The 17,256-nt window shown below is 41.0% G+C and overlaps 1 protein-coding gene across 3 annotated transcripts in view; it reads left to right on the top strand.

Annotated features, from left to right (window-relative positions):
- The window catches only part of MIPEP (mitochondrial intermediate peptidase), a 212,397-nt gene that overhangs the window by 38,267 nt on the left and 156,874 nt on the right, over positions 1 to 17,256 (top strand). For all 3 annotated transcript variants that reach the window (XR_006693586.3, XR_010582505.1, XM_005585479.4), the window contains exons 11-14: positions 8,781 to 8,934; positions 10,540 to 10,617; positions 12,480 to 12,684; positions 13,928 to 14,037. Coding sequence is in view for 1 of the 3 variants with exons in the window: in XM_005585479.4 (XP_005585536.3) it covers positions 8,781 to 8,934; positions 10,540 to 10,617; positions 12,480 to 12,684; positions 13,928 to 14,037 (547 nt within the window). In the remaining 2 variants the exon portion in view is untranslated. The remainder of the gene's footprint in view (positions 1 to 8,780; positions 8,935 to 10,539; positions 10,618 to 12,479; positions 12,685 to 13,927; positions 14,038 to 17,256) is intronic.

The following is a 17,256-nucleotide window of genomic DNA, read 5'->3' as shown; positions in this document are numbered from 1 at the left end:
TCCAAGTTCTTTCTTTACCTTAATTCCAGGTGCATCAGAGGTTGAAATAGAAGTCTGACTCATAGAGTGTGCTTCATAAATACAGTGATCCATTGATTTTTTAAAAATTCAATTTGCAGTGATGAATTCTTCGGTTGAAAGTCTCTTCTTGACTGATATTCCTGTGCTCATTTCAATCATAATTAGTGTTGGATGAAGGTTAGATGAAAATTTTGATACATTACTAAATTCTAATATTCTTAATTTAAAAGACCTAATTATATTTATACCATTATATCATGTTAATAGTGGTATGTTCTGGTTCTTTGCTGAAAATTTGTAAACTCATATGTAACGTATTGTAAACCAAAATAGCAGAGCGTTTATTGGACTTCATTCAGTACCTGGAGTGGATAACATAATTTTCTTCCTCTTTTTTTCTTCAGAGGGTTGTGGAGATCCCTTACTTCTGGGTCCAGATCCATGGAATTTTTTACAAAAAATGGTCATAAAACTCTTGTAAAACTGTAGAGGAGTCTGAGGTGATGACAGGGATGGCACTGAAGCCAAATCCTCAAAATGCACCTAAGTTCTGTCTCTGCTGGTTGTGGCTCTGCTGTGCTGTGAGGTTCTATGTGCTGCTCGTGGCACTTTCCCGCTGTCTTGGGTCTCTAGATGAGAGAGGAAAATGTTCCCATGTGTAGCATCTGTGCAGATGAGGAAGCTGTGGATGGAGATGGTGCGATCGGTTGTTCGCAGGCCGGCCTCAGCCTCGGAGTGCTCTGCTGAGGCAGGCGGAACCACGTGATGAGCCTGGCGTGGAGGGCCATGCTGGGGCCTGTGACCACTGAATCGCCCTCTGTGCATGTTCTTTCAGTCCGTGTTGAAGATGTGAGCTGAGAGCATAGCAGTCACGGCTTCCTGCCTGGCAGGTCATGTGGGACTGCTCCTCGGGGCCCCTCAGGTGTGGGTCGGAGCTGCAGAAAACACCCTATAGCTTTTTGAATCTCTTCCACCCTTTCTGGACCTCCCTCCCTCTGGCTCTTCTTCAGGAGAGAAGCAGCTTGCATTTGGTGAGAGTCACTGAGGGTGTGGAGGGGCGTGTACTCTCACTCCGGATGGCTGAGGCCGCTGAGTGAGGACTAAGGCACTAGTGCTTGCTTGAGCTTGTCTGCCCCATTTGCTTGAATCCCCTTGGGCCTTTGCTACCCTCTTTCTTCCGTCTTGAATGCCCTCCCCGTCTTCCAGGAGCCTCTTCTTTCCAGGTGTGCTCCAGATGCTGCCTCCTCTTTGTGGTTCTCTCTGTTCCTCCCATTCCCAGCTTCTCCCCTCTGCCAGGTGGAACTGACCACAGCCTCATCTTTGAGCCAATGCCTTGTTTACACTGCTCTTCTGCCCCTGATCATTTGGATTGGTGGTCATTATTGTGACAGTGTGTTCATCGTTCCACAGTGAGGAGTTGTCATGCAGGCACATGGCAGGTGATTAATGAAAGTTGACTGCATCTACACAGCTTCTTGACACAGTGTTGCATTTCTTTTTAGAGGTAAGGGCAGCTTTGGGGAATAGAAGGGAACTGGAGTAGGAGTGGAAACCGCTTGTCCCTATGTTATCCACTACAGGTGCTGAAGTCCGATAAATGCTCTGCTATTCTGGTTTACAATGTCTCTGTCTAACAGCAATAATAGTGGCTATATTTTACCGTGTGCCTGCTTTTCTCCAGGAACCATACCAGGTTCATTGCGTGCATTTCTGTAATTGTTAATGGAGCCTGGAAAGTATTTCCACTTTCCTGGTGAGGAAACGGAGGCTTCAAAATCCTAAGTAACTTGCTCAAAGCATGGAACCAATGAGAAATAGTATTTTCAAACCAAGGGCTCTTTCTTGTATCCCAGATTGCCTTAGACTGTCATTAAACCTTTTTGAGCCTGAGTTTCCTCAAGTAAAACTAACAATAATTCTGGTAATAATTCTTGCCCCACCTGTCTCACAGAATCACATAAGGAATAAAGAGATTCTTGATTCTTGATATGAAAGTGCTTTGCAACTTGTGAAGCACCAAGACAATAGAAGATAATATTGTCTCAAACTACTGTAGATCTTGCTTCACCAATTATTCTACCTGTATCATAATCACCATCTCTTCATTTGTATTAGCTTCAAACCCTTTGCCTGCAGACCTGCTAAGGTATCTCTTATCTTACGACACAAATAATTACCCTTCTGTGACTGTTGGAGACCGTGGTACTATCTCATTTTTTTCCTGCCAGACTTCCCCCAGTCCTACTCTCTCCTGGACGCCTCCTCTTTCTAATTGCTACAGTCTGGTTTATAGGCCTGTCAGTCTACCCAGCTAGCATTTCCAACTTATCAGCCACCTGCCTGTCATGAAATTCAGTAATTTGTTCTACTGCTTAACATCCCTGATGTCTGCAGTTTTCTCTTTTTGGGGTTTTTTTGCTTGGATTTGAGATCCTAATGTCTGCAATTTTTGACTGCACTTACCATGTCCAGTTTCTTAAAATTCTTCCTTCAACACATACCATCAGACTTCCTGTTCTCTCTTTTTTGATCACCACGCTCATTTCTCTTTTAACTTCTCTAAATTGGTCATTCTCAGTCTTTGTTCACTGTTAAGCTGCCGTAGGAGGGAATGCAGAGATGTAGTATTCTCATTGTGACCGGTAGCTCCTCTCTCTTCTGTCTTACTCTTGAAAGCATTTTGGGAAATGTGTGTAAGAATGAATGATACAATTACTGTGCTTCCTTTAGTACTTGCTTTAACTTGTAACAGATAGTTGTGAAAAACTTCAGTACCTCAGCCTAAATAAAGACGTGCCCTCCTGATGATTTTTTTCAACTTCCATGCTGTTATCATGCAGTTATAAAGGATGGTCTCAGGCCTTCTACTTAGTTGTTGTCGTAGCCTTGGGAAGGTACTTACTGTCTTGTAAACCTGTTTTCTCCATTGTAACATAGGGGTGACAATATTACCTTAAAGGATCATTTTTTTGCTGTTAAATGAGGTACGTATAAAGGGCTTGGTCCACAGTCATAGTGAGCACTCACCAAATGTTAGTTGCCATCACCATCATCACCATCATCATCATCACCATCATCATCACCATCACCATCATCACCATCATCATCATCATTATCACCATCACCATCATCATCATTTGGTAGTGATAGTTTTCTGTTTATACATTAAATTTAGGGAAAAATGAATAACATATTTGCAATATAGGTCAAGCATTTCTAATCTGAAATGCTCCAAAATCCAAAACTCTTTGAGTGCCAACATGACACCACAAGTGGATCTCATGTGACAGATTGTGGTGAAAATACAGTTAAAATTTTGTTTCATGCACAAAATTATTCAAAATATTTTGTAAAATTACCTTCAAGCTATGTGTATAAGGTGTATATGAAACATACATAAATTTCATGTTTAGACATAGGTCACATCCCCAAGATATCTCATTATGTATATGCAAATTTTCCAAAATACAAAATCCAAAACATATCCCAAGCATTTTGGATAAGAGATACACAAACTATATTGAACTTTCTCTTGCTATAATAATCATGAATCTTTGCATTTTAAACTGACCTACATACCACTACCAGAATAATCTTTCTAAAGCACAGGATTTTGTCATTTCTCTCCTCTTCCTTACTACTAATAGTTATTCCCCCATTGTATGCATTCTGGGGATATCCAGTAAACGGTGGCAAAATAAAGAGCATATCTCTATTCTCCTGTCTGGTGCCTAGCAAAATTAAGAAAAAGAGCATCAATATATCTATATCTATATATAACAACAAGACAGATCAGGAGGGCAAGGCAGGAGGAGGGGAATCAGTAAATATTATCTAAAATTGCTAAACCAAAAAATGTTTATTTTAAAACCAACAGAGGCCCGTATCTACCAAAAGTATCAAAATTAGGAGGCAGCAGAATCGCTTGAACCCAGGAGATGGAGGTTGCAGTGAGCTGAGATCATGTCACTGCACCCTAGCCTGGGTGATAGAGTAAGACTCTGTCTCAAAAAAAAAATAAAAAATAAAAAACAATAGTGAAACCACCAGAGAAGCTAAAATATAGACTATAGATATCACTAAGATATCAAGTGATTAGAAAGAAAGAGGAAATGCAGCACACCTACCCAAAGAAGGAAAATAAAGGAAGCATTAAAAGAAACATGTCAGGCCGGGCGCGGTGGCTCACGCCTGTAATCCCAGCACTTTGGGAGGCCGAGGCGGGCGGATCACAAGGTCAGGAGATCGAGACCACGGTGAAACCCCGTCTCTACTAAAAATACAAAAAAAAATTAGCCGGGCGCGGTTGTGGGCGCCTGTAGTCCCAGCTACTCGGGAGGCTGAGGCAGGAGAATGGCGTAAACCCAGGAGGCGGAGCTTGCAGTGAGCCGAGATCGCGCCACTGCACTCCAGCCTGGGCGACAGAGCGAGACTCCGTCTCAAAAAAAAAAAAAAAAAAAGTAAAAGAAACATGTCAGAATTGCATTGGCAGGAGTGAGGGCACTGGGTATTTTCATACACTGTAGGTAGGAATGTAAGTTAGAACAGCTTTTTTTTTTTTTTTTTTTTTTGAGGATAATTTGGAAATACCTATCAAAAAATTTAAGATCTCGTACTCTTTGCAACAATGTCATTTCTTCAATTTATCTTATGGATAGGCTTGTGTGGGTGTGACAGGGACATTTCACTATGGCATCATTTTAACAGATAAACGTACAGCAGCTTACTGTCAGTTAAAAGGAACAGAGGCAGACCAAGGCAGGGAAGTGAGCTCTGGGTGTGGCCTAATGGGATGCATTTTCTATAAAGAAATTAAAATCAATAATAAAACTGATGGAAAGTCTGGGATCCTTTAATATCCCCATGTGTGAGAAACTCCAAACGATGTCCCTGGTCAGATACTTCCCCCATTGGTGCTTCAGGCTCTCATTGGCCTTGCCTCCTCTCTGCTCACGTACAACACAGCAGGAGGTGCATGAAATAAGCTTTGTCATGTGTTTGCTGTGGATGACTACACCCATGAAAGAAAACAGGATAGAGCTTTACATACTAAACTGGAAAGTATTCCAAGTTCTATTTTTATGAAAAATCTATGTGTAAAAAATACATATCATTGATAGAGTTTTATGTTAAATGAAATTGCGAGATGGTGTGAATGGTATGATTCTGTTTGTGCCAAGGTAGGTTTATATATCCATAAAGTTTACATGCATAAACTTCTAAGAGTGTGCATAGAAAATGCCTGGAAGGATACACAAGATATTTACCTCTGGGGGTGGGCATAGTGAGCCGGGGGCAAGACAGTATACTTTTTGCCTATTGTTATTATTTTTGAGGTGTTTTTATTTTAAAACAGGGAGTTTAGAAATTCATTTGTTCCCAATCATTTTAGTGTAATATTATATAAACTTATATTCTATATTAAGTTTTCCAAGATAAATTGTTTCCTTGAATTTTGCCTGACACATATGAGTGTCATGGTCATTGGATAAGTCAGTAAACATTTTTAGGTTATAGTTTAGTAAACTAAGCTGTGCTATTAGCTTTACTGTGTTTCTTTTCCATAAAAATAAATGTCATATGTTCATTATAATCTTAAGAAGGGTATAATTTTAATATGTGAAGTTTCTTTTTATTCTCCTTTATTTTTGGGTTGGTTTTTACTATCTGGCAACGAAAAAGTGAATTGCTTTTTATAACCAATTACAGTTTAGACGTCCTTGCCTTGTAGTCGGTTCTGTGGGAGGTTTCTGCTCTGTGAAGTGGTGGTGTGATTCTCTATGTCTACCTGCCTATCTTTCCAGTTTTGGGGGCAGCAGTTTGCTCTGTGGCCTTGATTCTCTGCTGAATCTAAGAAGATTCTTGATTTTCAGTTTGTTCAGCTTCCTGCTTGTTAGGATGGAGTGGTGACTTTCAACATTCTCATGTGCAGGAGTGGAAACCTCAAGCCTGGACCACTTCCTTTTATAATTTATTTTCTCCCCTCTTTCCGTGGTACTCCTTTCTCTTAGTTCTTCAGTAGCTCTGAACTGTTCTCTGTCTTCCTTCCCAATCCTCCCTCTGATAGTTCAGGGGTCTACCCTTTTCCCTCTACTCAGCCTGCATCGCCCTTCCCTTATGGCCCTGCCTCCCTCTGTAGCTCTAACATCCAGACAGCGAAGTCTCCTTGTTTTCCTTAGCTCTGAGTCCTGAGTGTCTGGCATCTCATGGGCACTTCACAGTCGGTGTCTCCAAAACGGAGTCTATTTCTGTGAGCCCTCCATCCTCCTCCCATCATTACACCTCACCCTCCTCTCTTCTCCCACAAACACACCCAGATTCCCCTCTTCCTTTTTTTGTGTTCATTGCGCTGGCAGATTCAGTGACTCTACCATCCCACTTATTTGTCCAAGCCAGAAACCTGAGTGTTATTCTAGATTGTTCTGTCTTTCTCATTACCCTCTAAATCCAGTCACTCACACAGTCCTGAGACGTTTGCATTTCAAAGGAAAAATACATTCATCCCTGACCCCACTGCCCTCCGTCAGAGTTCACCCTCTGAAGCCGGGAAGGCAGTCCTCCTGTCAGCCCTCCCTGCCTCCTGCATTCCACCCTCCACGCTGTCCACTGTGCAGCATTCCGGAAAACATCAGATGCTCCACTGTGGCCTACAGAAGCTGTCTCCCAAATGGCATCTGTAAGCAATTCCTTGAGAGTGTAGTCATAAAATACTAGGAATTCTATGTATATTTATTTTTCTTTATCTCAACTTATAAAAAGTCTCCTTTTTGCAGTGTGATAAAACAATACCACATGAGTATACTTTATAAATGTACTTATAGAAGGTTGAATACTCAAAAGTTATTTTAGTATGCATTGGTGAGGAAGCTTAGAGGCCGTGGCCTGTGGTGCATGGTCCCGGTTCCTCAGCTTAGTGGACCAGGCGCTCTGTTTTCTGGCCCCTGCCTGCCTTTTCCAGACTCTGCTCCCATTCTTTCTCCATTTATCCCTGTGTTGGTAACTGCTTCGTCTTTAACCACATCCTTTTTAGAAGTTACTGGGCTATTTTATGCCGTCATACTTCAGTTACACCATCGCTTCCGCCCAGAATTCCTATTATGATTCCCATTTTCCATTCCTCATCCCAGCCCTGCCTTGCAAAGTCTGATTCTGTTTGTTTGTTTTTTTGAGATGGAGAATCTCACTCTGTCGCCCAGGCTGGAGTGCAGTGGCGTGATAGCTCACTGCAACCTCTGCCTCCTGGGTTCAAGCAGTTCTCTGCCTCAGCCGCCCGAGTAGCTAGGATTACAGGCAGCCACCACATCCGGCTAATTTTTGTATTTTTAGTAGAGATGGGGTTTCACCATATTGGCCAGACTGGTCTTGAACTCCTGACCTTGTGATCCGCCACCTCAGCCTCCCAAAGTGCTGGGATTATAGGCGTGAGTCACAGCACCTGGCCGATTCTTTCTTAATTCCTATCCGAGAAGCTTTCCCTGGTGCTACTCTGCACTCCACAGGTAAAGTCATCACGCTCTCCTTTGCTCTCCCATTGTGCAGTGCTCATTCATTCATCCTTCAGCACTGCCTACTGAGCGCGGCTGTGTGCCCACTGCTCCAGGCCCAGGACACAGTGTAGTTGGTTCACTTCTTGGCCTCCTTCAGCGCGAGCTGGTTAGACGCAAAGGCTCTTGATCCCCCTCCTCCAGCACCCGCAGGTTTGCCGATGGCACGCTTGAGTGAACGAACCAGGGAGCCAGGGCGCTGGTCACGAATGTCTCTTTCAACACTAGGACTCTGTTTAATGAAAAATCAGTCAGAAATTAAGGTGTAAATTTGTGGATGTCCATAGCCAAAGTCTCATGCGTTGTGCAATTTATGTTCACTTGCTAAACTCATTCATTTAGTAGTAACTATGTTTGTATATATTTTATAGATAAATTTGTAGGGACTCTTATTTTATGGAATGAAATGTTGTGCAGTTCTAGAATCACAAAGCCAATTGAAAAAAAAATGTATATTTTGGTAATCCCAAAAAGTAGATGTATAATGAAGACCTACAATATTCTAGAGCCATTATTTTTGGCTGTGGTTATATATTTTGGCTTGACTTAATGACTCAAATGTAAACATTCAAATCACATATTTTGGATTTGTTTTGGTTTATGTTGGAATATATAGAACAGAAAAAGTTATTTTTGGGTGAAGAATAATTCACCTTACTAGTTATGTTGTCCTTAATTTAAGATATCTATAAAACAGATAAATTAAGATCTTAATCTTTATATTGCAGGCATTTTTTTCATAAATGAATATTTTACTGGATGAGAACTTTAAATTCACTTAATGTGCCTCAGGGTTTTTATTCATTTAATATTTATGTGATATAAGTCATGAGTTTCTAGAATATAACTCATGAGATAAGAGTTACCATTATAACTGAAACTGGTCATATCTTGCATATAAGTATGTATACAGTGAGCAGTTGAGACAGTGCTTAATTGGGTTAGTAGTAAAGGAGTAAATAAAATGGAAGGGACAAAGATTAGGGAGTGATATGTCTACCTTAATTACTGACTTATGACTAACACTAGTAATAATCAGACTGTCATTCTGAAGAACACTGTCTGAAAACCCCTCAAATGATATAAATGCACTTTTATGTTTTGAATCCTTCTTTAGCTCCAGTGATCTTAAGTAGTAAATGAAAAGTTAATTGAATTTACCTTCAGAAATTGAAATAAACAAAGATGCTGTTGAACCTCTCTTCCTTCTCTTAGGTATAATATTGAGCCCAGCCTATATTGCCCGTTTTTCTCTCTTGGAGCATGCATGGAAGGCCTGAATATTTTGCTAAACAGACTATTGGGGATTTCATTATATGCAGAGCAGCCTGCAAAAGGAGAGGTGTGGAGTGAAGATGTCCGAAAACTGGTGAGCTCCCACTCAGCCTGCAGTTGTATGCGTTAGCCTTTCGGTTTGGGAGTTGAGTCAACAGCAGTTTCATGTTTACATTAACTTTGCCCTGATTGAGTGTGTCCCTGCCTTATTTCTGCTTCACAAAAAAAATCCAAATTGCACTTTTGATTTAGGACACTGTATAAAGGATCTAAACATAAAACAGCAGAGTTTTCTAAAAAAGTTGTTTGGAACTTGATAGAAGGTTGAATATATATACACCTTCATATATCCACAAATTCTAGTTAGAGGAAGATTGGCCATTACTTTGTATGTACCTTCAGTGCTGTGTGTCCCTTTTGGTTAATTCCCAAATCCATTGCATGAGTGACCTTTTTTCTTTCCAGCCCCCATGCCATGTTGTAGGGGCTTATATTTGCATCAGATATTAATTTACGTCCTGTGTTCTGATTTATTTAACTTCTTTGATAATAACTTCAAACCTGGCAATCATCTTTGTCCTGTGAAGGCCCACTTTATTTGAGGCATGAATCTTTTAAATTTTTCCTCATAGGATTTGAGGCTTTGTTGACCTGTGTTTGTCACTAAGGCATTGTATTGTTTTGTTGTTTGATTTTTGCTAGCATGCTTACCACACTGCTTTCTTCACTATATTTTAAGAAATGTAAACAATCTCATTGTCTCTCGGCCACGTCTTGTGAGTGGAGAGTAGGTGTGGTGGTGGGATTGAAAGGAGAGTCAGGTGAGAGGACGTTCATCACTGCATTGATTTACTTCAATATCTGTATTACAAATTTCCGGAAAAGATAGAGATTGATAAAATGCTGAGCTATAATAAAAAGAAAAGTTTATAAGAGGAGACTAAGAGGACAAAATGCGGGTGATGAAGAGGTTTCCCCAGAACTGCAGAGTGCGCACTCCACCGGGGTCCAGCCCTGTTGTCAGTTGCTTTCACTTCTGTATCCCAAGTGTCTTGAACAGTTCCTGGCACCAAGTAGGTGCTTAATAGATGTTTGATGAACAATGAATATATACTTGCAGGTAATTTTAAAGCACAAAATCGGGGTTCTCTTTGATGGAATCATTAAATTCTGAAAGAACAAAGAAGGCAAGATGGAGAGTAGCAGTTGAGTCTCTCCTATAAGCTCTGCCTCTTGGAGAGGGGATAGATAGTGATAGCTGATTTTTTTAACTCAAGCTGGGAGCTGCATTGTGGCGTTTTCAAATTCGAGGGTTATAATTTGCTTGGGCATATATCATGACATTCCAGGATTTGAAGGAAAAATACTTTTGCTCCTAAAATTGTCCAGCCAGCACTTCTTCTCAACTCTTGTGGTGGTTAGTAAAGGTGTTGTAGAGGACAGGCAGTCAGGACAGAAGGCCCTCATGAGGAGGATTTCCTCTCCTGGACACAGAATTCCAAAACCAAAATCATTCAAGAGATGGAGCAGAAGAGGATGTGGGGAAAAGAGAATCTATCTCGAGACAATATGGGATGTCGGATGTAATTAAAATGTCTATATGTGTGGTTGTGGATGTCTAATATACAGATTCTTGTGCTAGGGATTTTAGAGAATCGGATGGCCTAATTTACCACCAAATTAAATTTTTTTTTTCTAGGCTGTCGTTCATGAATCTGAGGGATTGTTGGGGTACATTTACTGTGATTTTTTTCAGCGAGCAGACAAGCCACATCAGGTGATCCTTTCTTTATAAACTGTTCTCTCTAGAACTGATCAGCATTTCATTTGTATTAATGTGAACTTTGTATCATTTTTAAAATCCATGATATTTAAAAGTTATTAATGATGGTTACCAAATATATACATTTGAAATTAAGATAGCATTTTAAAATGAAAAAGTTTATGGAAATAATTACATCAGTCTGTATTTGTCACTTTTATCTGGGTCGTGGTATTAATTATAGTAATAATGACAGCTGACATTTTATGAATCCTTATTTGTGCCAACCAGTGCACTGAATCCATTATACCCATCAGCCTTTTAATGTTCACCTCAACCTTTTGACTAGGTACTCACGTTATGAGGAAAATGAAGCCAGAGAGGTTAAGCTACTTGGTCAGAAGTGCTAGGACTTGAAGACATACCTCCCAATCAGATCCCCAACTTTTAACTCTTTTCCATACTTGACAATGAACCTATTCTAAAACTGCAGAAGATATTCCGTGTGGAAACCTTACCAACCACCAAGTAGCTCCTTATGTGGAAGACTTGAGGCAGCTCATCTCCTTTTCTTTAGCGTTGGCTGACTTTGACAGCCAGTCAGCTTTAGCAGTTTCATGTAGCTTGATGGGAAATGTCAAGAGTTTAGGTTATAAGTTATAACAGAAATAACGTATCTTATGTTTGAATAGTGATTCACAATTTCCAAAGCACAGATTTTAACAGATGTGAGCTTATGAATTCTGGACAGCCACTGTGGGATTTGACAAGGAAGCATTTTAGAGATGAGGCTTGCACAGGCAAATTCTTTTCCAAGATGATTTGGCTATTAGGTGTGAAAGGTAGGAACAGGGTGCAGGTCACCAGACTCTGCGGCCAGTGTTCTTCCTCTTTGCTTAAATGGGTGGGTGGTGGAGACTCAACTTAGTGATTAGGAGCCCTGGCTCCTAATAGTCAGCCTGGGTTCAGATCCAAGGTGCGGCAATTCTAGCTAGGTGTCCTTGGACATATTTAATAATTCTAAGACTAGTTTTAGTTTTATCATCTGAAAAGTGAGATACCTGCTACACAGGGTTGTTGTGGAGAATAAGTGATACAGTGTATGTGAGTCTCAGTGTAGTGCCTATTTCAGAGTAAGTTACTCTGGATCCGGATCCCTTGCTTTACACTAGTTTAGATCCCATCTCGTTCAACTGATAAAAGTCAAGAGAGGCTGGGTGTGGTGGCTCAGGCCTGTAATCCTGAGGCTGGCGGATCACTTCAGCCCAGGAGTTCAAGACCAGCCCTGGCAACATAGTAAGACTCCCATCTCTACAAAAAAATCTAAAAACTTAGTTGGGTGTGGTGGAGCACACTGTGTCCCAGCCAATCAGTAGGCCGAAGCAGGAGGATGGCGTGGAGGTCCAGGCTGCAGTGAACTGTGATCACAACACTGCGCTCCAGCCTGGGCAACACAGCAAGACCCTATCTTAAAAAATGAAAAAAAAAAAAAAATAGCCAAGAGACACGGAAAGTACTTACTAGTTCATTATCTGACACATAGTAGGGACTCAGAATAAATGTTAGTGTCCCTTCCTAAGCTCTTTGCTGACTTTGTTTCCAGCATCTGGCACAGCATCATTTCAATGCATATTTTGGGACCAAATTAATGAATTAATCCATATAAACTGAATGTGTTTCTTGATGTTTTAAAAAATTAAAATTTTAGCAGAATAAAAAATGTCAAGAAAAGGTATATATATGTACATAGATAGAATAAGAATATAATTAAAGTTTACACTCACACATTTTGGTGAAATTTTATATTCATTAAGACTGTTTTACTCTTCACATTACCAAATACTTTCTTTTCCTTTTATGTTTTCTGATTCTTAAAGGATTGCCATTTCACTATCCGTGGAGGCAGACTAAAGGAAGACGGAGACTATCAACTCCCAGTTGTAGTTCTTATGCTGAATCTTCCGCGTTCCTCAAGGAGTTCTCCAACTTTGCTAACTCCTGGCATGATGGAAAATCTTTTCCATGAAATGGGACATGCCATGCATTCAATGCTAGGACGTACTCGTTACCAACACGTCACTGGTGAGCCATGAGGAGGGCTTTTATTTACTACAATCCTTTACAAACATGCATTTTCTTTTAAATTGGGAAAGGGGCTTTTCATTTGGAAAATGTGATCATTTTACCATGTCCTGTGGTCTTTATCTCAGATTGCCTCATCCTGTCCTCCCCGTAGTTGTGCAGCCTGATCTTCCAGTGCTTTTTTCCATGCTTGCTAACAGCTTTCACCAGGGAATAATCTCAGTTGTCTTTCAAGTTTGTCCCTTTTTACATTTTACAGTGTTTTATATTGAATTTAAGTTTGTGGCTATGTGTGTGTGAATAACAAGGTATCTCCTTAATACCTTCCACAGAGTTAATAAGTCAGCGAATGGTCTCTATATTCAAAATCAGAAAACAAAATAAAGCATGCTTAAAAAGTATGATGAAGTCCTTTTAGCTTTTAATTTAAATAAAGCATGCTTAAAAAGTATGATGAAGTCCTTTTAATCTTTCCCCTGTATAAAATCATAGGTCTGCTTTGTAGTTTTTATGCTGCTAAATATGTGGCCATATTTTATCATATTACAGACTTTCCTCTTCGTTGTCTTATCCTTAAGTCTTAAGCTCCCTATCACATATGGTCAGCATTAGACCACTAGTGAATCGTTGGCATCCAGCATTTATTAACTAACTTTACACACAGTATTTTGGACAAGGAGAAGGCATTGAAAAGACTGTAGGTGGGCTGAACAGAATCATTAAATGTCATCTAAATTTCTTACAGGATTTGTTACTTTAAGTAATTTTGAGTTTAAAATACTTCTTTTCCTCACTGAGAATTGACTTTGTTACAAAAAGCGATAAATGAATAAAATAAAGTACTTGTAAAACAAAGGAAGGATAAAAGTATTAGGTAATGGAATTTAGTGAATTAAATACGAACACTATATTAATATTAGAAATGTTTTACTTTGTTTCATGTATAGCCAGCATAGCTGAAGACAGGTTTGTTTGTAAAAGGTGTGAGCCATTGCTTTATAAGGTGTTTTGGCAGCTGTGCAAATATTTTGTTTTAATTTTGATATAAAGGAAAATATATAGGATTATAATAAACTTTTCTGCAAATATGTACAGTAAATTTATAGAAGAAAAATATTGATTTAATGAATTAAAACTTATAGTTCATCAGAAGTACAAATAAAAGTTTTAAAGGGTACATAAAAAGTAAGATAAATATATCGATTTGATTCATGCCAACTTTTTTTTTTTTTTCTTGTTTTAGGGACCAGGTGCCCTACTGATTTTGCTGAGGTTCCTTCTATTCTGATGGAGTACTTTGCAAATGATTATCGAGTAGTTAACCAATTTGCCAGACATTATCAGACTGGACAGGTAGGTACAGTAATCTTGTCATATTGTCCTTTGGGTTGTGATAGTTGGCGTTTATGACATCCTGGATAAGTTGAACTCTTCTTGCTTTTTCAGAACTCACCCTCTGTTAGTAACAAACCTTTTATTGCTTCTTTTCTTCCTGATTCCATATCTTTTCTTTTGCCAGCCTATTAAATCATAGTCTTAGCATGTAGTCATGTGTTGAAAAATAGCTACCCTTTATTATAGGCCTGGTAATCTACCATTTAGTCCCCATAACCACCCCACAAGGAAAACACTTTATCTGCATTTTCCAGATGAAGAAACAAGCTCTGTAGTAGATTAGGCATTCCAACGTGTCTCACTTCTAAAAAGCCTTTGCTTCTGAATATTTATTTTCTTGGTCTGAATTTTTATGTTGTCTCATTAAACTAAACAGCATGCCATGTTTTGCCAGTATGCTTAGCATCTCTGTGATGCTTAGTCTGAAAAGTCCTTAATTTTAAGGCTTAAATTTCAATGATGCATTCTAATATTAAAGATTTTTAAATTAAAGTGTGAGGTACCTTACACTAAGTTAGCTATAAGTTGTACATTGTGCTGTTTACTGTCCACGTGTACATTGGAAGATGCATTCTTTCCCTTCCCTTGGAATTCTGATTATACTAGAACCGTATTATATAAGGTGATATTTTTCCCCCTCAGACTGTATGTACCCCCGGTACAAATGTAAATTGTATTCATCTGTGAATCCTTAGCACCTAGAATCTTGTTTCGCGCACACACACAAAAACACTAAAAGAAATTAAATGAGGGGATGAATAGAAACAGAAGGACCTTAACCACCTTTATTTGTGACTCTTCTTCTGATTATGTCTCCAGATGTGTAATATTATTTGGTCATTCCTTTTTTTTTTTTGGACTTTATCTGTAGAACAATCGGTGATCTTCTGGCCAGGCACAGTGGCTCATGCCTGTAATCCCAGCACTTTGGGAGGCTGAGGCAGGTGGATCACTTGAGCTTGGGAGTTGGAGACCAGCCTGGTCAACGTTGTGAAACCCTGTCTCTACTAAAAATGCGAAAGTTAGCCAGGTGTGGTGGCACATGCCTATAGTCACAGCTACTCAGGCAGGAGAATCACTTGAACCTGGGAGGCAAAGGTTGCAGTGAGCCGAAATTGCGCCACTGGGCAACAGAGTGAGACTGTTAAAAAAAAAAAAAAAAAAAAAGAATAATGAATCATATTCTGGATAGGTGATCTGAGTGACTCTTCAGCATCATATATTTCAGTTATTAAGGCGTCAAATTTGTGATCCAATTAACTACCCATCCATTAATCTACAAAGAATTGTTCTGGGAATTACGTAGACTTGGCCAGTAACACGGACGGGCATCCCCTGCCAAGTGATAGCAGAATCCCTCTGTGGCCATGTGCTTTGGGGGCTGGGAACGATTGGGAGTTCGGTGACTGCTCCCTGCCTGAGGTGCCTTAGAGCAGAGCCCCGCGCACAGGCAGGGCCAGGAGGGCTGTGCCTGGGGGAGCTGGGGAGGCTGGGGAGAGGAGTGCAGGAGGAAGGCGGTCTGGGAAAAATACAGAAAGCGGCGTTCACCAGTCAGCTCTCAGCAGCACTCATCTGTTCCACTAAAAAACACTTACTGAGGACAGAGAGGCCCTTCAGTCAGAAAACCCTGAGTTTTACTATTGACCAGTCTCCATTCTCAGCATCCGAGAAACAACCAAGAATAAGTCAGGCAACATCCCATTGCCCGTGGTCTTTAGTTCCGAGGGGAACTGAGACGGAGCCTGACCAGGGTGTTGCCGCCCGAAGGCAAAGCAACCTCCAGACTGCTGGGGAGGCCTGGCCAGGAGCCGGGAGCTGAGGGCCGAGGAGGAGTCAGGGAAAGACACGGGCATGTGAGTTGGGTCTGCTGCTGCTGGGGCTGCGGAGCACAGCTGGGAGTTTGGATCCTAATGGAGGGAAAGCCAGTAAAGGCTTTCAGGTGGGAATCACATTTTTACTCCCAGAGAATCACCCTGGCGTCAGGGAGGAAGCGGATTGCAGGGGAGAGGGTAGAGCCTGAGCGGCTTCCTGGAGAGGCGGCTCCGGCTCCGGGGGCTCGGCCCTCGCCCCTCATGCCGGGCGCGCGGCCTCTCTCCGGCCGCTCCTGCGGGGTGGCCTCGGCCCTGGCGCCCCAGCACCCCGCAGACAAGTACACAGCTGGTGAGCGGTCAGGGTGGGAGGCAGGGGACGGAGAAGGCGGTATCCGCTTCCGAGAGTTCCGCAGGGTCAGGCCGAGGGAGGCGCCACTTGGTGGGGGAGACCGGGGAGCCCCAGTGCCGCCGGGAGGGGTTTCGGAGGGAGGGGTTTCGGAGGAGTCGGAGGTTTCGGAGGTGCCTGGTGCAGGGCCGGGGAGGGAGGGTCGGGGGGCGCGAACACAGGGCGTGGGAGGACACACGTGCGGGAGTGACTGCACGGTAGGACCGGGAGCCTTGCCCAGTGGTCATGTTTTTGAAAAATCTGGAGTGGAAATTTAACACAAATACAAATGTCAATTTTTTTTAAATTGCCATCTACTTATAGAACAACCAGAAGCAAAGAAGGGGTGGAGTCACTGCTCCAAGTGTGATGTAAGGTCCAAAAGGAGAGAGCTTCCCAGTGCCTGTCTTCTTACTAAATTCTTCTGTAACAAGATGCATTGTTGAACTAGATGCAAGAAAACAAGAGTAAACCCAAAATCTAATCCAAGAAAGATGAGATAGGAAGAAAGCACTAAGCTGCTTTGAATTAATTTAAGTTTCAAATACAGAAGACAGGATCCAGTGCCCTTCAGGGACTTACAGACGTAGTCTCTAAAGAATCTACAATTTTGTGATTCTCATGGAGAATGGAAAGCGTGCCCAAAGGCAAGAGACATGTAAATGCTTTGAGCTTCTCAAGGGCTTGCCTCTTATTGTCGCTCATGAAGGCACCAAGGAGGTTTTTTATTTATTTATTTTTTAATTTTGAGGGCTGTCTTAGCCGTAAGGATAAGAAGTTAATTCTCTAAAATCCAAGTCTTTGTAAATAAATGACATTTAATCTCACAGGGAAAAAATAACAGAGTTGCCTGTTTATGCCTAATTTCTTATCCTGCTGCATTTCAGGAAAGGATTTTTTTAACATTATGAAATATATTCCAGAGAGGTGTCAGATAGAGGATAATCAGTGACTTATTAACACCTGCAAGTATTTTATCAG

Source organism: Macaca fascicularis, chromosome 17, assembly GCF_037993035.2.
Source record: "Macaca fascicularis isolate 582-1 chromosome 17, T2T-MFA8v1.1".
Taxonomy (NCBI): Eukaryota; Metazoa; Chordata; class Mammalia; order Primates; family Cercopithecidae; genus Macaca; species Macaca fascicularis.
The sequence above is the reverse complement of the archived record's forward strand: the minus strand, read 5'-3'. Positions and strand labels throughout refer to the sequence as shown.